The 27242-nt window shown below is 38.7% G+C and overlaps 1 protein-coding gene across 1 annotated transcript; it reads left to right on the top strand.

The window, feature by feature from the left end:
- Positions 1 to 1322: 1322 nt before the first annotated feature.
- Positions 1323 to 27242, top strand: PNLDC1 (PARN like ribonuclease domain containing exonuclease 1). The gene is made up of 19 exons (XM_063307867.1): positions 1323 to 1480; positions 3287 to 3344; positions 3454 to 3527; positions 5245 to 5278; positions 5386 to 5509; positions 6353 to 6438; positions 7094 to 7194; positions 9523 to 9602; positions 11419 to 11556; positions 12919 to 12988; positions 13182 to 13267; positions 14684 to 14739; positions 15931 to 15995; positions 18085 to 18138; positions 20110 to 20152; positions 21342 to 21438; positions 24167 to 24342; positions 25742 to 25840; positions 27078 to 27242. The coding sequence occupies exons 1-19, from the start codon at positions 1405 to 1407 to the stop codon at positions 27148 to 27150; spliced, it is 1590 nt and encodes a 529-aa protein (XP_063163937.1). The 5' UTR covers positions 1323 to 1404; the 3' UTR covers positions 27151 to 27242.

The following is a 27242-nucleotide window of genomic DNA, read 5'->3' as shown; positions in this document are numbered from 1 at the left end:
ACACTTTTTAAGGAAAAATCATTCCCCAAAATGATGCAATAGAGGAAAGCTTTTGTGATTTTTTTTAAAGGTCCCAGCTGCACTTGCAATTGTACCCTGTCTTTTTTCCTACAAGATCATTGTAAGAGGAAAAAAATGGTAGAGACAGTTGTTTTGTTACAAATAGATATACATCAGATTAATTTTGACAATGTTTAAAATAGCTCTTTTTAGTGTTCCACAAAAGTGTTTAAGATACGGTCTACATAAAGGAAAATGTTGGAAGCTGGTGTTCCAAAACCCATCCTGCACCTTGAGCCTCATAGAATTAATTAGATTTTAGTAGAGTCTTGACATACTTGTGCTGACTCTGAAAGCTGCTTACTCAATAGGTTTGATCTCTGTAGTAGAAACTTGGTTAGGACTATCAATGCACTTGCTCTGCAGTATCTTTTGTCACTTTTCTAGCACAAATCCCCCTTGTAAACAAAGGATAAGAGAGATTCAGCATAAAGGAAGGGGATTTTATTTGTATTATACCACAGCATCAAACTATTTTTCTCTTGCTCTTCAGGAAAAAAACCTCACAGCTATTTGCATAGGTTGTTCACCACTTTACCATGGCTTCTGTCCTGCTCAGGAGATAACATTTGAGAGGGCTTCATGATAATTCTAAAAATGAGAAAATACATATGAGCATACCCCATTCTCAGTGACAGTGTGGACACAATTTACTTAGCAAGACACTATATTAAGTCAAGGTGGTGCAGTTTTTACCCTCAGTAAATGCATGCAACCCTTAATTGAAGCACCACCTTACAGTACCATTTAAACCCCAAATGGATGTCTATTACACATTACATGCAAGAGGGAAACCCCCCCCCGCAAGGATATAGAGGTCTCATATATTAACCGCCCAGTCACTGGGAATTGGGCAGCATATAAATTTAATAAATTATTTAACTTAGTCTTATTATATACTTAAACGCTACTGAACTCAGAATGCCTAAAGGAGCAAAAAATATCCCTACCAGTTTATATAATCAAGTTAATATGTAAATAGTCATCCGATCGGAACTTTAGGCGATAAAACGTTTGTTCAAATATAAAAAGCTAGGTTCTTCAGTCCCCTGTATAATTGACGGAGAGTAGACACCTAATCCTTCCCCAAAGGCTGGTTTGTTAGGCGGCTAATAAGAAGCACTAACAACCACATTCAGCCCATCGCTTTTGGCGATGGGAGAACTCCGGTTGCGCGGGCAAGCCTTTTAAAATGTCGGGGAAGGGCGGAGCAACAAGTCGGGCAGGTTCCGCCCCCTCGAGCCTCCAAGGAGCAAGCGGGAAGGTGGCTGCGCCTCCTTTTTCTCCCGGAGCCGCGAAAGTGGGAGTTGGCCGCTGACGCGGAGAGAACGCAGAAAGGGCGGGATGGATGTGGGGGCCGTGCAGTTTCAAGAAAAAATGCCTCGTTTACAGGAGCTCTTACTGGGCTGCGACTTTGTTGGTGAGGCAGGGTGATGGCTGTGAGGCAGAGGGTTGCTTACGGAAGGCACCCTAGAAATAGAGGGCGTCCTTCCCCATCTATTTGGATTAACAACGAAAATGGGGAGCCCTGTTGTCCACACAAGCCCACCCCTATTCGTGCTAACTTTGATCTCAGCTGCTCTACGAATGGTGCATTCCTCTTTAAACTTTGGAAGATGTTTTAAACGTAGAAAACTGCTACTGATCCCGAGGAAGCTGCCTCGTATTTTGCCGGCTTACCAGGTTCTACTTAGTTGGGGAACAGGAACACTGACTGGATTCCTACTCGGCCCTTTAAATGACTCATTGGCTGGGTTTATGGAGCCAAAAGACTGTATATGAAATAAAAATAAAACACTCTGTGTGAACCCAGCTAGTATAATTTGTACACCAAGGTTATGTAAATCATATAACTGTGGCTTGTTTAATAGCTGATGGAACAAACCATGGCTTAGTATATGTGACCACAACCAGGGCCACAACTAGGGGAGGCAAGCAGGCCATGTGCCCCTGGTGCTGTGCTGGGGGGGTGTCAAAATGACAAAATAGTATTTGTATACTGAATGGGGGGGTGCAGAATCCATGTTTGCCCTGGGTGACACAGACCACAATCATGATCTCAACCTACTTTCCAAGGTGGCTGTAAGAAGGATATAATGAGAGGATGTGTATGTGTATAATAAAATATAGTAAGTAAACAATTTTACCAAGATGAGTTGTATGTAAATAAGTATCTAGTATATCTATGTTACTATAGATCAGCCTTTCTCAACCTTTTGACCCCGGAGAAACCCTTGAAATATTTTTCAGGCCTCGGGGAACCCCTGCACATTCATGCTCAAATATAGGCCAGAAGTTACAAAATTATTATATTCATTTCCTGTGTAGGCTGGTATATATGCATTAACAGTGCATAACTGTTAAACTAAAAATTAAGACTGAAACTTACCTCTTTAATGTGAAGTTGCCTGAATTTAAATAATTTTATAAATAAATTGTGATCTCCCAGGGAACCCCTAGTGACCTCTTGTGGAACCCTAGGGCTCCACGGAACCCTGGCTGAGAAATGCTGCTATAGATTATGCCATAATGGCATAGTATCAGTACTTAGCACTAGCAAGTGTGAATGCAGGAATTTTGCTAGAACTGATAGAAAAAAGTATGAAGCACATTGAGGAGTCTCTGTATGAAGTGCATTACAGTATGATAAGTCAGAAGATACTGCAAATGATGGTTTACTTTGTGGAGATCAAGGAATTGGACAGAAAACCTGTGTGGTTTATTAAAATATGTATAACTGAAATCACTTTATAGAACAATCCTAAATGTTTACATCTCTCTGATTTTTAAAAAATCAGATCTAAATTTTTTCATAGTTTGGAGCAAGGTAGAAGGCTGGTATAGTAGTGGATAATCCTTTGGCTTTTCACAACCCCTCAGCACCTCTGTTTCAACCTCACTTGGATTTCATAGCCACAAAGCTGATGCAGAAGTTACTGAAAAGGGGAAAGCTAAAGAATCTTATGACCTCAGAAACTTCAGGATTGCAGCTGTAAGCATCTTGCACAATAGATCATGAAGAAATCCATCCATCCCTATTTTGAAGTTTAGGAGCCCTTTACTACTACATGTATACTTTTTCAACATCATTAACAAATACAATATGAATTAGTGCAGATAGCATAAAAAGTTATATATGTAAGATTGAGATACATCAATTAAATAAAGCTTTGTATTCTATCCTGTAATAATAGTGGAAGGTACATATTCTGTCTGTCTTTTGCAGGCCTTGATATGGAATTCACAGGTTTGCATTCAGCTTTTTCATCTGATAGACGGCCCAGGTAAGTTTGTTTAAATAAATATACAGTATTTTCCAGTGATGTCCCCATAGGAGACTAGGAACATGGCAAACAACAATAAGGAAATCCTTCATATCTTTTTTTTCCCCAGTCTCTTTGATTCACCTGCTGAGTGGTATCAGAAAGCCAGACAGAGCGTTCAGCGGTTTACAGTGAGTCAGCTTGGTGAGCTTTTCTAGTTTCTAAAAGTTAGGTTTTGCAACATATTTGATGTATCCTGCTGAACACCAGAGGCATGGTGGATTGATAGCTGGATTTGAATGAGAGTGGTTGTTTTCCACTTCAGTGGAAGATTTAAATGAATGTTCATGTCCGGTTTAAAAGGTGGCAACCAACAATTAGAAATACTATAGTATGTGAAACAAAATCCTTTTCAAGGTCATCTTTATTTCTCAATACATTTTTTTGCTTTTATTTAAAAAGAATAGATGTTGTGTAGTTTTCCTCTTTTCCCAAATGTATTTTGAGATGTATCTATTAAAGGAAATGAGGGGAAAATTATGCTACATATAAGAGTGTAGTGAATGAGCAATCCCTATGTATACATGTAGGCACCCCAACACTCACCCAAGACACTTGATCCACAAATCTCTCACACATAAAATCAACACTTTTGCTCCCAAATAGAACATATCTGATGATTTTTATAAAGTGGGACTGATCCACAATCCCACCCTGAAGATGTTAGCTAACATAGAAAATGGGGGGGGGGAAACAGGCAACATTCTGAAAGGCAGATAACAGGACTTCAGGTCAGTGGAGAGATAAGTTGCCTGGATTTGTGGTAAACCCAAAGAAACTGATTCCTTTGGAGGATGGAGGTCAGAGAGGGAATAGGAAACCCAGAAATCTCCAGGAAAACAGGTTTAATTCCTTCTGAGTTTGCAATTAAAAGTTGGAAGTCTGCAAGAAGCATGGCTTTTCTTGGGAACCACTGAATGAATCATGAAGTAACACAATCGTTAAGCTAGAATGCACAATCAGGAGTTTATGCTTTTTTTCTGAAGGATTATTTGCTTTATTCCCCTTGACATCTTGATTGTTTCTCAAAATTGTCTTTAATACCTTGTATCTGAAGCAGGCTGAGGTCATGGTATGTTTTTATTCCACCTCAAGCTTTTAACCTCAGGTCCCACCCAGTGTAGATTTGTGCCCAGTCTCTCCCATAGTGTTTTATGGGAGATAAAGAGACTCTTTATGGTTTTATCAGCCTTACGTGCTTTACCAGCCTCTTGTAATTGTCTTGAGCATTCAATTACCCAATTTTACTTTTACTTATTTTTAATAAAGATTAGATTCTTAGATTTTAGATTAGATCTTAGATTTCTAAGGTTAGGATCAATGAATTATACTGAGATGCCCCAAACAATTTCCCCCCTATATAAGAGAATGAAGCAATATCTCCACTGAGTGACATAGGATGGGGAGGGGAACTCGCAGGCCTTGTTAGCCAATAAAACTTGCAGCTGGTTTTGTAGTTAGCGTTCTCCCCCATAGAAGTTGGTGGACGTCTTGCTTCATTGATTTGCAGTGAGGTATTTGTACTCCTCTGCTGAAAATAAGGTGGAGAAGCTCTTCCATCTGTACTGTTTCTTTAGTAAAGCCAGGAAGTGCACTGGCCAAAGTAGGATAGCTACCCTAGTGAGGGAGAGCCTGCAAAGGTGGAGGAAGGCAATGATCTCTGGGTGGCCTTTGGAACTATTGTTCGTGGGATTACTGTTGATATTTGGTGCTCAAAAGTTGGCTTTAACTTTCCCCCTTATGTCTGCTGTTACTGGTTTCAGTCAAAGGCTAAAATGAAGCATCTTTATTAGGCGGGAAAGAAGATGACCCTGTGATCAAAGTATTGCTGCACATGCAACTGCGTGTTTCTTTCTTTTAGGTTTGTCCATATTTTACAAGGGGATGTCAAACAAGTAAGTAAACTGTTCCATTGTCATCTCTTATATTCACCTGATTATAACTTTCAGGCCTTACCATGCCACAGATAGTTAGCCTTAATTGTTTTGGTTAATTTTTATAGGTATGTCACACATTCATATAACTTCTTCCTGTTCCCCGCCACGTTTGGCCAAATGGATTCCGAGTTTTCCTTCCAAGCCTCTAGCGTTCAATTCCTGTCTCATTATGGCTTTGACTATAATAAGGTATGTTATTTAATAGAGTAGACAGAGTTTAAGTAGGAAAGGAACTACTGTAGATTTGGATTTTGCCCTTGAAATGCTGTTGAAATGCAGTATAGTAAAATACTATTTAAATTTACTACTTAAATTTAATTTAGTTAAATTAAACATTTAATTTGTAATTGAATGGTATAGGAAGGTGAATTTTTTTTTTATAACTGTTAGCATCCCAGGACCCCTTGAGTTGCTTCATTCTTTCTGTGATTTCAGAGCAGGGCTCCTGTCTCAGGAGGGAGAAGAACCAGCATTTGATCAAGACTCCTCTGTAGGGTTTGTAGCTGGCCAGTTCCCCAAAGAGACCATGGTGGATGTAGGGTAGAGGTTAGTATGAGGGGGAAGAGATTTTTAAGGATTCTAAGCCTTCTAGTTGTCTATCACTCTGTCAAAGTAGAGTAATTTAGACCGGCCTTTTTGACTGGAATGTATACAATTCTCTGCTGTTGTGATCCAGGGGAGAAAATGGTTCCTTCCTCCATATTTCTTGTCAATCAATGGCTTGCAAGACTCTAGAGCTTATCAAATTACTTGACCGCAGGATAAGATGAGCTGTGCTTATCAACTGAGTAGAAGCAGTTGATAAATAGTTTCATTTTTTAGCTTTTTAAAAATAAAACTTGAAATTTTTATGAATATGTTATGATTTAATATATGAATATGCCCATGCAGTTACTAGAAGCCAAGTTCACCTTGAAAGAACCTTTACCTTTTTTTTTACTTACCCCTAGTACATGATTTTCTCCTAAGTTAGGAAAAAAATATCTTGATGCCTGAATTCCATGCTATGTAATGCTATCTATTTGCCTTTAGTTTCTTAAAGATGGAATCCCATATATGAATGAAACACAAGAGAAGAAACTTCAGCATCTGTTATCTGGTGATTGGATGGTCCGAAGGTAAACTTCCACACTATTGCTTCTATACTAATGTTGTTTTTTTCCCCCCTGTGTTTCTTTATGCACTTAAATAATCAGAGTGACAGATTTCTGTTCTTAGAACAGTGGCTCTCAACCAGTGGTGCTCTACAACAACTGAGATTCAGAAGTAGTCTAAGTGGGACTCAGATTAAGTCATTTAAAGTCTTTAAAGTCCGAATGGTTAACATAACAACAGGAGGCCTATAAACATATAGATACCCTTCTTGGAAGGGTTTTGTTTATATTGTGGTGAGACTCAAGTTCTTTGATAGAATTATCAGTGGGCTTTAGAATAGATTAAGAAGCAATTCCCTAAGAGATAAAAGAGCCATGACCTTAATTTCAGGCACCCTCTCCTCATAACTTTCCTCTAATTGTCCTCCTTTCTTCCTACATTTTGTCTGTGTTCCTACTCACATGTCTGTGGCCATTTTACTTTTCTAGTCTTGTGAGCTCTTATCCTTTTTTTAACTCTAACTCACAGCATCTGTTCTTTCACATCTGCAGTACATGTCCTTTGCTGCATTCCTTATTTTTCATAAATAGAGTTAGTTTTCTGGTGAGAACCTGAAGATACTGGAAAGGCTGAGTTGGAGAAGAGTATCATTCAACTGTCTTACTCTGCTTACTCCAGTAGTTTTGATAAGGACAAGGTGAAAAAAGTGATTGATGAAGTAACTTGCTGGATGTGCTCAGCAGAAGAGGAAGATTCTATGGTTCTGCATGATATGTATGGTATGAATTAATACTTTTAAGATTCTTTCATCTTTTAAATTCCTGTTTATTGATCCCTTGAAAATCTTTTTATATTGTTCTTGGTTTTAGGGAGTAGTATTAACCTTAAAAGGGATAATTATAGTTTTGAATCATTTGAACAATGTATGAAATAAAGAATTTTGCAGGTTGACTTGACTTATGGTATGCCTTGCAAAGATGACAATCTTCTCATAACCATCCCCCAAATCAAATTAATGTTTTTAAACAGTTTTTTATATACCGTAGCAGACAGCTGAGCCAATAGAATGGAAGGCTGGACGTCACAAACAGCCTCTTCCAGAAACTCTTTCACACCTTGGCTCTGCCTCTTGTTTGGGGGTAGCATCTTTATAGTTCTGCTGCCACCACCTGTATTCCAGGAGCTGCCTCACCTGGCTTCTTCCCCTAACCCTGGACTGTAAGAGAGAGAGGTCTTTCTGGCAATTAAAAGATAAAAATGAAAAAGTTTAACTTATATCTGTAATGCCACTTTTGGCCATATAGCATGCAAATGTGGGGCTAAAGGATTCAATCCTGTCCCCCATGAGTTAGACCATAAGAGAAAAAGAAAATCAATCTTTATTTTTTTAAAATAAGGAAAAATAAAATGTAAAACTAATTTAAAGTTAAATAATTTTAAAAAACAGCTGGTAATTTGGGGGAACAAAACAAAAAAGATCCCTAAAGAAAATGCAGTGTTCTGGGTAGACCACAAGTTGATGCTCGTCTACCGTAAGCAAAGAGAATATTACAGTTCCTGAGGATAGTCTAGAGCAGCGGTTCTCAAACATTTTGGCCTCAGGACCCCCTTGCATTCTTAAAAGTGATTGAGGATCCCAAATACGTTTGGTTTATATGGGTTATATCTATCAATATTCACTGTATTAGAAATTAAACCTGAGAAATTTTAAAGTATTTACTTACTTGTCTTTGCAGACCCCCTGAAAGGGTCTCAGGGAACGCCAGCGGTCCTCAGACCACACTTTGAGAACTGTTGGTCTAAAGAAAATAAGAATATATTTTGGATATGCCTTCAGAATGCATAAATGCAGGAGTTACTTTAAGTTGCACTGAGAAATAAAGAATGTTTAAACATTAATACAACACAGAAACACAAACCAAGAACCTAGTAGGGATTCCTGGCTAAAACGTATTAACTATTTCTACAGAAATAGAATCCCCTTTTATCTAGACTTCCCATTTTCTTTGGGTTCCAGACTTAAAACAGGGTGTGGGGAGATGGCAAAATCGCTCTTTCCCAGCCTGGATTCAATGACTTCTCTGATATTTTGCTCCATTTGTCTTCAAAACAACAAATCTCTTTCTTTCTCCAGGCCGGGGTGGGTGGTGTTGCCCTAATGAACATGGCAGACTTTCTCTCCCTCATCGGGGTGTGTGTGTGTGTGTATTGGCAGTGTGGTATGAGAGGCTCTATTCCATGTTGCTGTAGCTACTGATATGTGTGTAATATGGGTCTCTGTGTATCTGTGTAAAAAATTCGTAAAGAGTGTATAATATAGCCTTGCCCAGTTCTGAACTTTCAGGTGGAGGAACTCAGTTCATGATAACCAAATAAAATACTTCTTACCTTCGTTAGAAAAATCAGCATTTCAAAAATAAAGCAAGATTACAACTCCATTTACTGAGTGCAGTCTTTCAACAGAAGGGTCAATTTTTTTGATAGGGAGATTCCCCCTCAATCTTTGTTTTGAAATGATGCAGTTTTATGGGGGGGTATTGTTTTGAAAGTGTATATTTGTCTACTGGAGGCAGTTTGGTGTAGTGGTTAAGGTGCTGGCCAAGAAACCAGGAGACGATAAGTGGTAGGCCTCCCTTAGGCATGAAAGCTGCTGGATGACTTTGGGCCAGTCACTCTCTTTCATTCCATCTCACCTCACAGGGTTGTTACTGTGGGGAAAATAGTAGGCAGAAGAATTAGGTATGTTCAGGGCCTTGAGACAGACAGACAGACAGACAGACAGACAGACAGACAGACTCTTGAGACACACACACACACACACACAGTATGTGTGTGTGTGTATATAATATACTGAAAGAAGGATAAGAAAAACTGTATGAATCCCATTTATTCCTTTTGTTCTTTATATGTGTTTCTTATGTTCTGCTAACATTTTTCTTTGGTTTATTCCCACCTTTCAATTGGGCAACAGTGCTATGAATTTCTCATTTAAATGCTTTCATGCAATGCTGAACCTCTTTAGTCACAGAACCTCTTTAGTCACAGAAAAATATATTGTAACTGTACTCTTCAGCTTTCCATTATGCTCTTTACACTTTGTCTTAAAGGCTTCCAAGTGGTTGAAATACAGCTCATACTAAGACAAGCTTTTCCAAATATTTGGACTATTCCTTTGGAAGGTGAAAAAGTAAGTTTAATATTGTAGCATCTTGAAATAAGACTGGTATATTACGAACCTCAAAGTCAGTCTGTCCCTGCCATTGAACATGTTTCCATATTTCTGACAAACGTTTAGCCAGGATTATACAAAAGTAGTTATGCTAATGCATTCCCTGAAATTTTATATTACTAGATTAGAATTTTCAGATCACTAGGCACAGAACAAAATTGGCTTTGTGATGAGATTTATAGCCTTGCAAATCACGCAAATAACTTCTGTGTCTCTCTGTTAGCTGCTTATGCTATATTAAAGACATGGGCATACATGGAGCTACATTTAGATCTTGCCAAATTGTTATGGTTGCTTATGAATACTTCTAGAAACTGTGTTAGGAATTTTTTTAAATACCATACGTTATAATGGAATGTTAAGTGAATATGTGATTATGGAAGTTAAGTGAAAATACTGCAAATGTTTAATAAGAAATAATCAACTATTTGAAATATATAATAATAAAAATAGTGATTGTCTTAAGGGAAGACATGCAGTATAACTTCATAAAGAATCTTGGGGAGCCATGGCATTAGTCAGATAGAACTTGATAGGAGTGATAAAGCCATGAAACCAGCTAGCATGAAATGAAAACAGGTAAGTAGAATAGAAAAAGAAGAATAGAAGAAGAGTAGAAAGTAATCAAATTTGGCGTAGAAGTATTGTTTTCACTGAATAGACAACAATAATAAGGTGAATTACTTTGTGACTTCTGATTTAAAATATTAATATTAGATCATGGCCCAAGGAACTGGGATGATTATTAATAATAAGAGTGAAGCTATATTTTAAGGAAAGGAATACAAGCTTGAACCAAGATTAAATGGGGAGTTGTCTCTGAATGCTTATTCTTTTCTACCATACTAGTTTATCATGGATACCACAAATCATGTTGGCTGAATCTTGTAAGTGGTTGTTAGATTTAGCCCATCATTATTAACTTATTTAGTAAAACTTTCCAACAAAAAAGTGTGCAAGAGATATTTCTTCTCTTAGATTCTCTTAGTTTAAATACTTCTCATTCAGTGGAAGCTATGGAGTTCATCTACATATGTTCTGATACTGTGTTTATTGAGAGTTTTAATAAAATTTTTAAAAAGGACTAAGTATTTGTGTGCTATAATTTTTATTTGCTTATTTGTTTGTTTGTTTATTTAATCTGTTCAGTTGTGTCTGATGCTTGGAAACTGCCTGGACTAGTCAGTTTTGAAGTGGTTTGCCACTGCCTCCTTCCTAGGGCTGAGAGAAAGTGACTGGCCCAGGTCACCCAGCTGGTTTTGTGCCTAAGGCGGGACTAGAACTCACAGTCTCCCAGTTTCTAGCCTGATGCCTTAACCACTACAACTAACTGGCTCTCAATTTTTATTAATACAATACTAAATAGAGCCCTTAGATATCATTCTCATGTATACTTTGTTAAATAGAGTTGTATTCTTCTTTAGAAAACTGATCCTTTTATTTTTATTTACATTTTGCCCAAAGGAAATACATGTAGCTGTGGCAAGGGGAAAAACTTACGTAGTTGAAACAGAAAATGCTTATGTCTAGAGTGAAAAATCTTCCCCACCCCTTAAATCAATGGTTTATGGCCTAGCTTTTTCTGCAATCACAGTGGAGTGCGAATATTCTGAGTATGTTGAGTACTGTATAATAAATGTACCAAACACCATCAGTTTGAATGTGCATAACAGGCAAATGTGTTGTAAGGGCTGAATATACCCATTAAATATTTACCAAGGCAGATATAACAAAAGAGAATGAGTTACTCATAGCTTCTGTTCTGATCTCTTAGGTGATGGTGAAAAAGATGAATCCACAGCACCGCTGGGTACTAGAAAACACTTCTTTTGATTCATGTCAAAGACAGCAAATTCTTTTCTCGGCAAGGGGTTTCACCAATCTTTTCCAGACACTTGTTAGAGCTAAGAAGGTAAAGCCCAGATTTCTGTTAAAATGTTCATTCATGATATAAACCTGAGCTATAAAACATGAACTACATTCACATTTGTGGGACACATACATTCTACACAATTTAGAATAATCTGGAATCCTTGTTGTTAAATCACTGGATTCCATGTTCTGACTGTGAAAATTAATTCAGTTTGAATATTTTGTTAAATACTCTACACTTTAGTGATAGTGTTTCCATGATGTCCAGAGCTATTGCCATTTTGTGTAACTACAACAGGAGTGCACTAGTCTTCCACAATTGACTTTTAAGTAGTATACCAAGGGCCATACGAAGGCTGGACAAAAGTAAAAGTTCATCTTACTTACATTTAAAATTAATTTAAATTTTGTATGCATATACATCTGTTACTTATAGAATAATTTTCCCTTCCATCAAATTAAAAATTACAATTTGGTAGCAACTTTTACAGTTATTTCAACAGTTTGGCATTCTTGGGCTGAATGCAATCCTGGGGCTACTTAGGATTTTACTTCCACATTCTGTATTAACTGCTTGTCACAAGCAAAAATACACGAACTTGAATGGCGGTAACATGATTAAGGGATGCTATGACAGTCATAAATGTACACCAGTTGCGAAGCGCCTGAAGGGCGATCATGTTACCATGGGATGCTGCAATGGTTGTAAATGCGAGGATTGGTCGCACAGTTATTTTTTTAGCACTGTCATAACTTTGAATGGTTGCTGAAGAAGGCAGCTGGCAAGCTAGGACAACCTATAAATACTTTTTTTCCTAATTGACTGGTCTAGAGGAGGAAGAATTCTTACGCCTTAAATCTCATTTATAATAAGTATATATGGGCTCCAAATATGTATCTAGCATACTAGTAGATCTGTCGGCTGTGATGGAGTTGATTTGGATGCATTTCCCAATATATAATTATATAGCTCTGTGAGGCTTAAGACTGAAGCCTACTCGATTTGAAATGTATATTCCAAGGCCAAAATTGCTGGCAGAAGGAAAACTAAACTAGAAGCTTCTTGCACCCAGCAGGATTTTACATGGGATGTCTCTTACAAATTTTCTCAGGTATTCCAAGGCAGAGAGAGAGGTTTGCTTACAAATGTATATCCCATTGCATTTGAATTACTGCTTTTTCGCTTTTAGAAAAACAGTTCTAAAAGGTGATACCAATTTGATCACACATAAGCAATCAGTCTGTTCCTGGGTTTGGAAGATTGCCCTCTGCATTGCATAGCCCTAGTAATTTGCAAGCAAATTGCACTTAGTGTTTTTAAAGGACCAGTGCAGAACTATAGTGATCTTACAGAGACAATCTTACAGAGTTTCGTTTTGTTTTTTCTTCCCCTTCTCTGTAGCCGCTGGTGGGACACAATATGCTGATGGATCTTCTGCATCTACATGAGAAATTCTATAAACCCCTTCCTGGTAATGCCTTTTCAAATACCAGTCATACAGGGTCTGTCATATTCCTCTTTCAGCAGTATCTCTTGATATTTGCTACTACAGAAGAACTGATACAGTTTTGGTCTCTTGCAAATCTGATGGCACTAGCTTAATAAATTAACAAGCAAGCATTATTTTGTTGCCCCTCCTTTTCCCTTCTACTTGCAATTTTCAGAAAACTATGAAGAATTTAAAAGTAACATCCACTTCCTGTTTCCTGTTCTTATGGATACAAAGAACATCGCCAAAGCCACGTGGAAGGTAATTTTAATTCTCTGCCACAATTAAAAATGTTCCAGCTTGTTTTCATCTATTCTTCTCTTCCTCTCAAAGTGAGGGCCTGTAGTTCAGTTCTCCCAATTTTTAAAAGCATGCTTAATGTCCCAGATTAAATAGCTGAAGGATCTCAGTTAGTGGCTGAAAAACACATTTGCATGCGACAGTAGAGAGCCAATGCCTGTGAAAAGTGAATGGTTCTGGACTACTGGACTAAATAGAGCAAGTTCTGGCACTTTCATATTAGATTTTCTCTCAAATTAAATATTTTAATTTATTCAGATAAATGAGCATACAGACATTTTCCCCTTTTTATAATGATCAAGAGCAGCTTACTCCATTTTGTTTCTTTTTCATTGTTCAACATTTCTTCTTAGAGGAGCAGTGATCACAGAACTCAGTAAAAGTCAGGGATGAGGAGACTTACCAGGTCTTTGTCCATTCAATCAGGAGTCCTAGGCTTATGAGCCCAGTGCTTCACAAACTGCAGGAAAGTGTCGATAGGTTCCTGGGGAACTTGGGTACTGCATTTATTAAAACTTGTGTACTGTAGGACTGAGTGAATAGAAACTTTTCCTTTTGAACTAAAAAAAAATATGAATTGGAAGCAGGTAATAATTGGCCCTGAGGCCCAGTCTGGTGCAGTGGTTAAGGCATCAGGCTAGAAACCGGGAGACCGTGAGTTCTAGTCCCACCTTAGGGACAAAACCAGCTGGGTGACCTGGGCCAGTCACTTTCTCTCAGCCCTAGGAAGGAGGCAAGGGCAAACCACTTCTGAAAAACCTTGCCAAGAAAACTCCAGGGACTTATCCAGGAAGTCTCCGAGAATCAGACATGATTGAACAAATAAAAAATTGGCCTTGCTCGGAGGTGACAGCACTGATGTCCCAGTTTGAGGGTGGCTTTGTAAGTTCCACACGCTGGTCTTAGCAGTGCAGGCTGCTATGATCATTGTTAATACTTATCCTGATTGCAAGAACAGGAGTGGAGCTTCCTTTCTTGAGTTTCAGCATAAGATCCTATTTCTCCAGGCTTCTAATTTTTGGGAAGGGTAGCTGATGAAGATGAGATGCATTTGCAGAGGAACCAGTATAAAAATATGTTAAATAAGTACCCTTGATTAGTTCTGGTGCATGTAAATTCCGAGCTCATTCAAGGACCTTGTGTTTATAGAACATTTGATAGTAAAATGGGTAGTAATCTCATTTTCCTCATAGGAGAATAAAGGTGAGAGTGGAAGACCCAGAGGACAGCCGGTGTTATAAGAAAATTCAGAAACCGTGTGTGGTTCACGCCCTCTGTCTGGCTTTCCATATTCACTCTCCTTTTTATGACTTGCCAGCTGACTCATATCATGGCACCTGAAAGCTTTTTGTTTCTTTTTTTTTTCCTTCAACACAGGAATTTCAATTTCCTCAAGTTTCTAATCTTTTGGGGGTGTATGAAGTGCTGTGCAGGTCAGCCACTTGCCTCTTTTCTCGAACTCTCTCCTGGTTTTATCACTATGTGATTAGTAGTAATCTTAACAATCACTTCATTTCACTGAATGGTTATTCCACTGAGAGCTCCCAGGAATCAAATGGTGTTTTATTTCTGTCCTCTGTCCTCAGTGTTTCAGTCATTCAGATGTGGCCAGATGGCACTTTGCTCAGCTTGACATTTGAAAGGGAAAAAACAACCAATGCTTTGCCTAAGAGTCCTGTCATTCTCAGTAAAGTAATCCTCTTGAGCAGCAGATTTTAGGATAACATTAAGGCTGAGCACATGGTCAATCCATCTGTAGAATTTGTTGATGTTATGGTCATAAATCTGCCTTACTGTAGAGAGTCAAGAGGGTGACCCTGAGAGAATGAGGGAAGATCCATTACCAAGACAATGTGGAGATAAATATTGCAGAAGCCCAGATGAGAAGGGAGGGGCCAAAAATATCTCAGGCAGGCACCCCTCCCCCCAAATTCACACAATAGATAAAAGAGGGAGGAGGGGAAGCATGTTCAGACTTGCAAGATTCTGCTGCTGTAGCCAATTTTAATAAAAGTAGTTTTATGCCTACATAGCATCTGTTTCTTGTTCTGGTCTACCCTGTAGGACTGACATATGGATGCTTTCTGACAATAGGAAGTTTACATAAATGGTGTGGTTGACAAATTACAGGAGACAATAAAGTAGTGACACCAAGGACTTTATATCTGACCTCTGGAGGCCTATCCTAGAAACTCTAGTCCCACTCAATATCTCTGCTTCAAAGGAGCTATATGAGTGGATGTGGAGGAGGAGAGAGGGAGGGAAGGAAGGAGTACACCACTACCCCCCATGCAAAGAAAAGAAAGTTGCTATTTCAGCAACAGAAATTTCAGTGGGAGAGAGATGTCCTTCCCCAAGGCCCAACTTCCAATTTTGTCCCAACCACTGATAGTTGGGGGTGGGGGAAATACCTTTGGGCCTGATTCTGTTCCCCTATAATAATACATTAGCAGAATGGATACATATATACTATAATTTCACTCATTCAACTTGCCTTCCCTCACTTCAGTTTGTAGAAAAATCAGCCCAATCTTTTCATGGAGGGCCAGACAATGAAGATTATCAGTACTGTCATAGAAAGAAACATGCAGGAACTAAAAAAAATAATTTCTGCCTCTTAACAGTGTTCTGAGTCCAACAGACCAGCTTTCTCCGGAGATCCTTCACTCAAGTGATTGCCTCAGATACGGTACGTCTGATTATGGAATGAAACTCTTAGCCGTTATCACTGGTAAGTCTAAAGGATATCCTTTGCTCAGTTTGAAGTCCTGAAGAGTTAACTGACACTTTTCATAAGCTAGAAGAAAAGATCACATTAATCTGCATAACTTTGAATGCTGGCACACTATTCCTTGGCTTCATTGCAGGATGCACTCAGGTATGCTGTGAAAGGGAGTGTCAGCTACACTCCTGGCCTTTACAGGGTTACTTGTTCTGTTGCTGTCTTACTCCTTATCTATCCTTGGCAGCCTACAAAGGGCTGTAATGTATAGAAGCAAGGTCAGCTTGGTAGAGTGGGAATATTACCTGCTTTCTCTTTTTTTAATAGTAATTTTATTAAAGATTATAATTACAACAGTAAAAACTAATACAAACTAACAAAAAAATAGAAGAATAAAAAGTAAGAGTAGAAGGTACAGAAAAGAAAAAAGAGAAAAGTAAAAATATAGTAAAGAAAAGAAAAGAAATATATAAAGAAGTGACTTCCCACCTTCATGACAACAAGTATAAATAATTTTACAACAAATGATCTCTTCTTCCCATATCCCTTCTCTTATCTATAAACAAATCGATAAAGCATCGTCATTTCAGTCCTGGTGTCAGCAAAAGTCCATTAAGGGTTAACAGAAATAACAATGTATTTTAATCTTGATCAAATCAACTTTGTATTCCTTCCTTTTACTTCTAACAATCTTAATCTTTAGTCCAGTCAAATAAAGTCGTAGAACTTGATTTCTTTTCATTGTTTCTTTGTCCCTTCTCACAAGATTCTTTAAAATTTTAACAAGCCTCTTTTGTAAATTCAATGTAGGAAAATTATCCTGGTCACTTTCTTGGTTTATTGTTTGTATATCCCTTTTTATTATTAAAACATCATCCAGTTTCTTTTGTATGTCCAGTGTAGCATCTTTTTCCATGTCATTCTTGTAGCCTGTCATTTGTAAATCCACTTTCAACTCAGTCTTGATCTTGTCAGGTAAACCATGTTCCTCTTCCATAACATCTTGTCAGCAGATGTCTCTGTTGACCCTATTAATATTAATTTCTGAGTCCATTTTTCAAAAATATCCTTCAATATGTCCAGTGTTAGAATATTTTGCTTCATTCTGTAATTATAAGTTGAGTTTGTGTTCTCCTTTAATTGTAAACTTTACTTCCATCTAGTGTCCAATTTTTTAAATCTTATGTTGTTGTTTTTTAAAAAATCGAAATAAAATCATTTTCCCACAGGAAGGATTCTTTATAATTAATTCCAAAATCTTACTTCAAATTTATCTGGACCCGTAGTCCATTTGAAACTTTCTAAAATCAAGGTTCAAATAACTCTTCTGCTGTTTATTCCAAAAAAAGTTTTTGTTTTTGTTTTATGTTCTTCAGCTTGTAGTTTAAAACTTTCTTTTGCTAAGGATTGAAGCAAACTCACCTGGTGCTGTCAAACTTGTTGATCCAAAGGTTCCTAATAGCCGAAAAGCAGTTAACGAGCTATTTGTGAAAGTGATTAGAAAAGAAGGTGTGCGAACTTAGTCTCCTTTCAAAGGCGCCAACAGCGGTTTGAGCAAAAAGATGGCTATCCCCTGGTCTCACAGAGCTCTAAACCCACCAGAGACTCCTGTCTTGTGGTCTCCTCATGAGGAGCAGCTGTCTGGAGTACTTGTGGCGATCTCAAGTCCTCTCCTTGTCCGGAGAAATTTTGAAAAGCTGGTCTACTTGTCAGCTCTTCATTCCGCCATGGTCCTCGGCCCCACTGTTCGCGGAGTCATCTTCAGTCCTCCATTTCTTCCTCTGGAATCTGGAATATTACTTGCTTTCTCAAGGAGCTCTCCCTTGGTCCGATTACTAAGTAACAAACCAGACTGTTAAGGGAGGATGTGATCTTGGATTCTAATTTTAGGTTGTAATGAAATCCTTGTATAGACTAACATTCTTTGTGATTTTTAAAAGTAGGATGAGAATAGCAATAAAAATGTTAAAAAGAAAACTCCAGACTGTTCATGTAATAAAGCTTCAGTGGACTATCTGGCAAGCTTTACTTTTTCTGTGCATTTGAAATCTTTCAGCTACAAATAATTGTCCTCATGAGGCAGCCTATGATGCATTCCTCTGTGGATCAGGTATGTGATGTACCTTTAAGAAGCTAAAATATTTCTTTTTTTTAGGCTTTGTCAAATTCTGTGTATGGACTATTCAGGGGATGGAAAACTGGTTGCTTTACGGTTTATAGAACAGGACTGGACAGGACCATTTAAGGCACTGAGTGCAATCCCCTGTACAAGCAGTGAGTGCAGGGATCATCCACATTAGGCATTCCGGTAAATTGTACCAGAATCCCAATTAAAGGGTGCCAGGAGATGTTACTGAACTACAGTCTTCTGCATCATTAGCTGTTGTTGGCTGGGATTGCTGGGTCTTGTAGTTCTGCAAAATCTGAAGGGCAATAGATTTACCCATTCCTGCAACAGTCCATCTAATGCATTAATAATTTCTATGTCCAGTTCAATCCATCCAGATGATATCAGCCATTCTTTGGGAAACTGTAATAGTTCCATTGATGACAATTTCATCTGCTCAGTGGTGGCATCTAGTATAACAGTTAAAGATAAAAATTATTAATCCCTGCTTTAGGCTCAGATTAATGATACTTGTCCAGCTGATGAGCTGGGCTGAGCTATGCTGTCCACTTGTTCAGACACAACCAAGTAGCTTCCGTCCTATTTTCTGTTGTAGAAAGGAAAACTTCAGCATAGTCAGAGCTTTCAATTTTGCCTTTATGTAGGATGTATGGCTATATTAACATGTAGGTTTATATGGGAAGGATGTCTGGATCCTGACCTTCATCAGCTCATGAGTATTATTTAAAATCTGTAAAATTTCATTTGTTGCTAGTGAAGTTCCAAGGATAAGACATTTTAAAAATAGATTTGTATGATTTCCCTCCGAAAAGTGAATCTTCACTGGAAATTTCCAGATTTCCATTTACAAGTAATCCTTGCTTAATGATCCTAATTGGGACCAGAATTTCCATCACTAAGTGAAGTGGTTGTTAGGTGAAACATCACACTGCTTAGCAATGGCAGTTCCAGTAGTTCCAGTTGTGGTTGTTAGGCGAGGACCGCACTGTCCTTAGGCAAGGCCTCACACTTCTTCTGCCATGCTGCGCTTGCCTTTGATTCAACTCCCCCCACCTGCCTATCTCCCCCGCATCTCTGCACTTTTGGCCATCTACCCCTGCCACCACCACCCCCAGCTGACTTGCTGTCTTTTTCCTCCCGCTGCTGATGAGGCACACCTGGCTGAGGTAGCTGCTGACCCTTTGTGATGCTCTATGTGCCCTGTTAGCAGTGGGAGGAAGAAGACGGTGAAAGTCAGCTGGGGGCAGCGGGGGGTGGCAGAGGTAGGCTGTAGCAGGGTGCAGGGCAGCCAAAAGGGCAGAGATGGGAGGAGATAGGCAGGTGGGAGGAGCTGATGCTCACGCTGCAGTCATTAATGCAGGCAGGCTGCCAAGGGCCCGAATTTTGATAATGTGTCTGCTGGGGCCCTGCAACGGTGGTAACTTTGAGGACCGGTCATAACTACCATTTGTTCAGTGTCATCATAACTTTGAATGGTTGCTGAACGAATGGTTGTTAAGTGAGGACTACCTGTATAATTCTCTCTCTTTCATTACTGTTTTTTTAAAGCAAAGCAAATAGTAATATTAGTGTGTCCTACAAGAGTACACACTTCAGTCCTTTTGGGATTGGTTGTAAATTCTTAGCTAAGGAACCAGTCATATGGTCTTACTACTTTAGCTTTTGTGATTGGGCAAATGCAGAAATACTTGAAGGGCTAGTTAGTTAGCCATCAAGATAGACTCAAGTCCGAGTGACTGAATGGACAAACACTTGTCACCTCCACCTGTCTCCAGCAAAACCTGTAGTTCTCCCAAAGACCCAGAGCTGTTCCAAAGCTCTTAATGCCTTGTATGAATTAAAGTAAGAGAAGGTCGTTGTGGGATTCCCTCTTCTCTTAACAGTTTTCACATTTATTTTTCCAGTCCTACCAACTAATAGTAACTAACAAGTGACACATATTCTTTCTTCTAGTTCTTCTTAAAATAGCTCACTTGCTCCTCTGCAGAAATATTGGGTAAGTAATAGTTTGAATTTTCCACTATAGGTGTGAATGGCAGTAATTAATTTTTACTGAAATACTATTTCAAGTTGTTGAGGAGTTTCATGATAAATATTCTGGAAGTTAGAGTTAGCAGTGAGGTAATTAAGTTTGCTAACCCCACCAAATTTCTTAGGGTGGTTAAAACAAACAAAAATCACAAAGAACTCCAAACGCCACGTCCTTCACCGAAAGAAGTATAAAGTGATGTCTTTTATGGCAGGAGATAAAAATCCTAACATCATATACCCCTTCTGGGATCTGAATGAATGGTAACTAGTCAGGAGACAGCCATGGAATTCTTCTGGATTGCTTGTTGAATCAGCATGTTTGGTTGCGGTGGATAAAGGCAGATTTCACATCTTAGAGACTGAGATAAAATTCTCCGTATCTATACTACACATGAAATAATACGTACATTTCTGGTAGAATTAGTAGGTTTGTAGATTTGGAAAAGGCACACGAATAAAGCAACTGATGTTATTGAGGAACTGGAGCAATTTTTCTGTAAGAGAAAGCTTATAATGTTGGAGGCTTTTAGTTTGGAAAAGAGGAGTTAAGCTTCGTCGTGATAGATGTGTTCAAAAAGTATGCAGGTTATAACATGCTTGTCATTAGTACAGAAATCCAATTCAAAATCAGTTTTCTCATTCATAGAATCATAATTCTTCTTATCCAATTTAAATCTTCGTCAACTGAACATAAGCAAACCATTGACAAGTATGGCCTTCCATTTCAAATTAATGTATCTTATGTTTGTATCTGTACCAATGAAAGTCAGAAGCTATTCTTTTTCTAGTCTTTCCCTTTCTCTTTTCTGCACTCTTAATTTTGCTTTCTTTCTGATATTTTCTTCTCAACTCTTTTTTCTTCTTTTAATACTTTATCTTTTACTGAAATTTAATAAAGTTTTATAAAAAAGAGTATGCAGGTTATGGAGAAAAATGAAACTGAGGAAGGCCTACTGGAGTATTTTACATGATGATTATTTGGCTTCAAGATGCAAAATGTCTGCATTATACTTTCCTCTTTTTTGCAAAGAATAAGCATTTTAAGCCCGACAAAAAGCATTACATGGGAATTGGCATTTATACACTGCTATCATGATATCCGCCTCCAATGCAACTTTGTTAAACTATTAAAAACCGTTTTTCCTTTCATTTAGTGATCAAACAGCAGAACCCACTTTTTCCCAGTACCTTGATGTATTAGCTGCATATGTGAATCAGGTGAACTTGATTCGAGCCAGGGTTCAGAAAATTGTGAGTATGACATACAGAAGGATTCCAGCAGCCAGTGGTGAGGAGAGATGAGGTAGCAGGTTGGGATGGGCAGCTCCCCATTTGTGACTCCAGGTTTCCCTTGGAGTGGACAGGGCCAAAATGTTTGAACCCTGTTTTGTTGGGGAGGGGGGCTTGTTATGGATGTCTTAAATCTTGCAAAAAATTAGGGCAGTAATTGTATTCCTTAAATTCTCCCACCTCCCATGCCCAAATGAGATTGGTTGGTATCACACACTTTGCCCCTTCAAGCCATCTCAAAATCTTCAAAAAAGTAAGAACCAAAAGTCCCTGAATTTTAGTTTTGATGCCCAGATGATGCCATAAAGTCACAAGCAATGCCCTCTGTGAGTCTTCAGTCAGAGCACAAAGGCTGAGTTATGCTCCACCCCAGGCTGCAAAAGGCTGTTCATCCCTCTTCTGCTCAAATCCTAAGGGATTGGTCCATGAAGTGGGCCTAGAAGAGAAGGAGTTTGGGGGCAGGAGTTTTCTCAGCCACGCTGTTCCATTGATGAGATGCTTGTGATAGCTGCCCAGTGAAAGGTGGGATGTCTGGGGGTAGAATTTGCAAAAAAAGAGGCACTACAACAGTTACTTCCTCACACCCCAATTGCTTACACCAGATTCCTCTCCCCGCTCCCCTTCTTTTGTTGGAAGCGTAATGGAGAGACGTGATAGCTGCAGCCAGAGAGATCTGCCTTTTGCCTTACAGAGCTTGTAACTGCTGTGAGAGGAGTTGTGAAATTAAGGAACTCTCTCTCCCATGTAGGCAAGGAGGCAAAACAAGACCATTTATTAACGATACTGTTACAGGCAGTGCACGTGTTCTTCATATCATAGGAAGAAAGCAAACGTCCAGTCTTTCTGACTGACAGTCATCATCAGCACAATAATAAAGCCAGTTGACCACGTCCTAGTTTGCAATGCTTGACTAAGTATATACTTTTTGCCCTAGTTCTTATGCATAGAAAAACAGGCTTAACTTGAGCATATTGGATTAAGTGGGGGTTTCCAGGGTCTTTTGAGTAAACTTGTTTCCAGGGTCCCACCTAAAATAGGCTATCATGAAGTTTGGGGACATCATTAATTCCCAAATGTTGACAGCATTCTGCTCTCTCTGAGTATGGGTATCTGAACAGTATGCAGTTTCTTTGACACTCTTGCTACTTTCTTTGACTTTTTATTCCCCCTCCCCCCACGGGTGTCCCAGCTGTTTTGTTTGTTTTCTTCCACTCCCTCTTTGTTTTTGAGTTTTTAATGTGGCTGGACAGAAGTTCAGCATGCAGCAATGTACCGTTCCCTTTTTCCCCAGAGAAAAGACATGATAAGGAAAAGAGGATGGTGACAGTAGGAAACTCCTGCTTTGCTTTGAGGCCTCAATATTTAAATATTTTAGCCAATGCCATTGTTTAACTTATTTAAAAATGGAGGGAATCAAATGACCCCTTGAGTTCAATGGGAAATATACTGATGCTGCATTGCCATCCTTAGTTACAGACTCATGAAATTAGTTGGCTGTATATCTCTTTAAGCAAATTTCCTTTAAAAATTCACATTATAGCCATATAGTGAACTATACTCCAAGAGCACTGATTTTTAATATATTTAATTGTTTCCAATTTACATTTCTAATTTGCAGAACTATAGTCCACAGGTGTCTTTTAACCTGCCCTGAATATCAAACCCAGGATACTCAACCATGTAAAGCATTATTGAAAAGAGTAAAGATTCTGCTATAGTAGTAGAGTCTTGCCCTGGGCAGGGAGATGGACTTGATTACCTCCAAGTCTCTTCCAACCGTTACAATCTGTGATTATATGATACCTTTGTGTCATACTGAGTTCCTGGTGATTTTCTGAATCAGGCCATGCAATATTATTTTTTACAGTAGTATTGTCAAGCCCTGTAAAGCTGCCAAGCTTAGAAAACAAGAACTACATGGATTTCTGGAAAGATCTTTACTGCTAGTAGGGTAATGTAACAGGATCTTGAAAGCTTGCCAAAGTAATTCTCCAGATCAACTTATACCTAGCGTAATACCGAGTAGTATTGTAGGAGAATGCCAGAAGTGCCGAGTTTTTCCTCATGCTTTTATTGTTTTTATTTATTTATTTTTATGGTTGTTGTGAACTGCCCAGAGTTGTGTCTCTTAAGATGGGCAGCCATATAAGTATAATAAATAAACAAATAAGCAAGCCAGTTACTTTGAGTCCATTTCTTATACTTCTCCCCTTCCCCTGGATTCCAGAATCTCTTCTCTAATGGCTCTGCTTCCTCCCTTCATTGCCTTGATGCCTCCTGTGTTCCCAGGCTCTGTTAGGTATTGCATCACAAGTATCAGTAGAAATGGCTCACTATTACCTTCTTCCAGGATGTTTTTTTTTTTTTAACATCCTATTCTAACCTGTACCTCTGGGATTTTCTGCTTGCTTTCCATGTGAGTGTTGGCCAACATTTCCTTTAGATCAGGAAAGGGCACTGGACTGGATGTTGCCCTCAAGATATTATTAGTACATTTAATAAGCAAGACAGCATTTAAGGGATACTATCATAGCTTTTTTTTTAAAAAACATTTACATTACATCTCAGTTCACATCACCATACAGTGTATATCTGTTTTGTATAAAATGTCATAATGCTTAAATGAATAGTCTGGAACATCTTTCTGGTGCTCTTAGTAACTGAAAACTTTGCTTTGTTACTTTCTCAGAATTTTTCTGGTGTGGATGACCCTACACGACGTCCCCCTCTCCTAGTAGCTACTGTGAAGGGGTGGCCTGGGGTAACTGAAGAGCAGATTCATCAAGAGTTAAGGACCCTCTGCAGGTTTGATGTCCGGCGGCTAGGAATGAACCAGTTTCTCTTGCTCTCCAATAAATTTAACGAGTATGTGATTAACATCCCAGCTGTTCCTGAACCTGCAATTTTCTGACTGTATGAGCTGTCAGCCTGTGGAGCAGGCTGCCACCGGGGTGTTTGCTTTTGCTAGGGATGGTCAAACAGAGGCTGGATGGTTATCTGTCAGTGATGTTCTAGTGCAGTGATTCTCAACCTCAGCAACTTTAAGATGTGTGGACTTCAACTCCCAAAATTCTGGCTGGGGAATTCTGGGAGTTGAAGTGCATGTATCTTAAAGCTACTGAAGTTGAGAAACACTGTTCTAGTGGATTCTGCATTGAGCAGGAGGTTGAACTAGATGACCTCTAAGATCCCCTCTAATTCTATGATTCTATGAGTAATATTGTCTTTCTTCCCAAGACATGAGAATTAATCTTTCAAACATATTTATAAGATGGATAAATCTTAAATAAAGTTATATTTACATACCTTAACATTTTCTGACCTATCATCCTTACATCTTGCTTTTCTTTAAAATGGTCTCACTTTCCAGTTATATACTATCTAGAAATTATCTAGAAATTTCTAGATCGTACATCGTATATTTAAAGTTCTTTAAATACTTCAAATTCCATTGGCATTTCAGCCTTTTGTTCTCTCTCAACTTCTGCAGCTACTTATATTTCTCTTTCCCATCTCAATTCAAAACTTCTTACGACTTCAAAGAGTAAGAAAAAGTTATTGGCAATTTCTCAACAATTCTGAACCTTTCTTTTGCAGCTATCTCCTCCATCACCAGTGGTTTAATGATTTGTTGAGGAAGCCATGGCTTATGTGCCAGTCTGGATGGGTTCATAAATCTATTAAGGCAAAACTGAACCAAGCACATTATATTTTAGTGCTGCGTGTGAGCTTTTAATTATCAGTGCTAAAATCAAGATAGGGAAATGAAAAACGGGCTTCAAGGAGATGTGAAATTGTGGCTGAGGGCCTGGGAAGTAAGAGGAGAAGTTGCTGTGGAGTTGTTCCTCTTGGCCTTTTGCTTTGGCTGGGGAAGAACAATGGAAAAAGGGAAGATGGCAGCCTGCTTGAGAGAGAGCAAGATGGAATCTTCCTCAGAACAGAGAGCTAATGTGCTGTGAGAATGTGAGCAAGCAGGTTTTGGTAAAGTTGATATGGAGATAAATGAGGTGGCTGTAGGTTGTCCATCAGTCAGAAAAGGCCCAGTCCCAGCATCCTCTGATTGGCTTCCTCTGTCCTGTTTTCACCTCCCCTGGCATATGAGTGTGGCTTGTTTTGTAGGCAAGAGGAACACCAGCTGAGCCAGCAATTTTCTAGCATTGATCAGTGCCTGCCCCTTGTGGTAGCAAAGCTATTGTTTGGTTGTATGAAGCATTCTTCTTTATTAGCCAGCAAGCTGAGCTTTCTCTTCAAATTATTCTTACAGCGTCAGGATAGTTCTGAAAGAATGTAAAGCTCATCCCAACCTGCAGATTTCTGTGTACCACCGTTGGAGGCATTCTCCACAAGTGACTAGCTTCCTACAGTAAGTAAGCTTGGCTTTATACTACCTTTTGGGATGGTAGTTTAAAAAGATTATCTGAATTCAATCAGGGTGTTGATGCGAAAATCTGCCACTGCTTAAATGCTTGAGTTGTTGCATTGCTGCATCTGGCTGCAGCTGCTCCATTAGAAGTACAGCACGTTCTTCAAGAAAAGTGTACCTACACTTGTCTGGCCTGATTTCTTTCCACTGTTCCATTAGCCAAGCATCAATCTCTGAAATATTAATGATTAAAAGCTCATTGAGAATTGCATAGATTCACATTCTCAGATGTGCATGTAATTGGTGATAGAACAACTGCAGCAAGAGACTAGTATGACATACACTGGCCCAATTACCTTTTCTGCCAACTGGAATATATGAAATAAAGCTCAAACTATGCCTGAATATATGTAACCCCTAAGTTTTCATTGCTGGGTAGCATCAGTTAGGAGTTTCATTATTCAAAATGCTCAATTGATACGGTAAAATACACTTCCATCCCCAAATTGCACTGTTTGTGGGATACCATTGGGATCTCATCAGTGTAAAAGCTGGCAGTCCATAGCCTCAGTGAAATATAGTGCTTAAAACCACAGGAGAATAGAAGAGAATCAGGGTAGAAAGAGTGCAGAATTTACTTTAGGGATTATTGACAATGCACTCTTGAGCATGGTTCTGGTGAAACCACTTTCTAGTGCCCTTTGAATACACAGACATATTTGTTCTGGACTGAAGAACTACAATTCTCATCATCTCTAGCCTCCATGGCTGCACAGGCTGAGGCTGAAGTGAGCTGTATTCCAACATACCTGGAAGGATCTGATTGGGGAAGGAGATATAGGTCATGAGATCTTTTTATATATGTATTCATTTTATTTTGTTACTTCAAACGGTGGAGACAAAGACTTGAGAAAGCGGATAAAGGTATTAAGGGGAGACTGCATTTGATTATAATTGGTTTTATTTAAAATTGCTTATTTTAATATAACTGTTAATATATTTGAAAGGTTTTTATGCTATAGGCTGCTCTGGGAATTACTTGGTTTTAAACAATAACTGAAGTGTGGATTATCTAAACCCTTGTGTAATGCCCATCTCATTAAGTTACCCATTGAATGATAAAGTCAAGTGAAACCAAATATAAGACCTGTGACAGGAAGAACTAAGCTTGTTAACTCTTGATGTTGTTTGGCTTTGGAACAATTGCATTTATGCTTATTTGTTTATGCCCTTTCAGAGTATGTAGCGTTGTGGCCTCTTGGTCTCTGCTGGCTTTCTTGCTTGGAGGCTCTTCTAGCTGTCGTGTGTAACTGCTCATCCACTGGAAATGCTTTTCTGCAGCTGCCTGGTCTCCTCTTTTTCCCTCAGTGTAAGCTTTACAATGATAGATTAAAATATTCTG

Source organism: Candoia aspera, chromosome 1 (assembly GCF_035149785.1).
Source record: "Candoia aspera isolate rCanAsp1 chromosome 1, rCanAsp1.hap2, whole genome shotgun sequence".
Taxonomy (NCBI): Eukaryota; Metazoa; Chordata; class Lepidosauria; order Squamata; family Boidae; genus Candoia; species Candoia aspera.
Note: the sequence above shows the minus strand (reverse complement) of the source record. Positions and strands in the feature narration are given on the sequence as shown.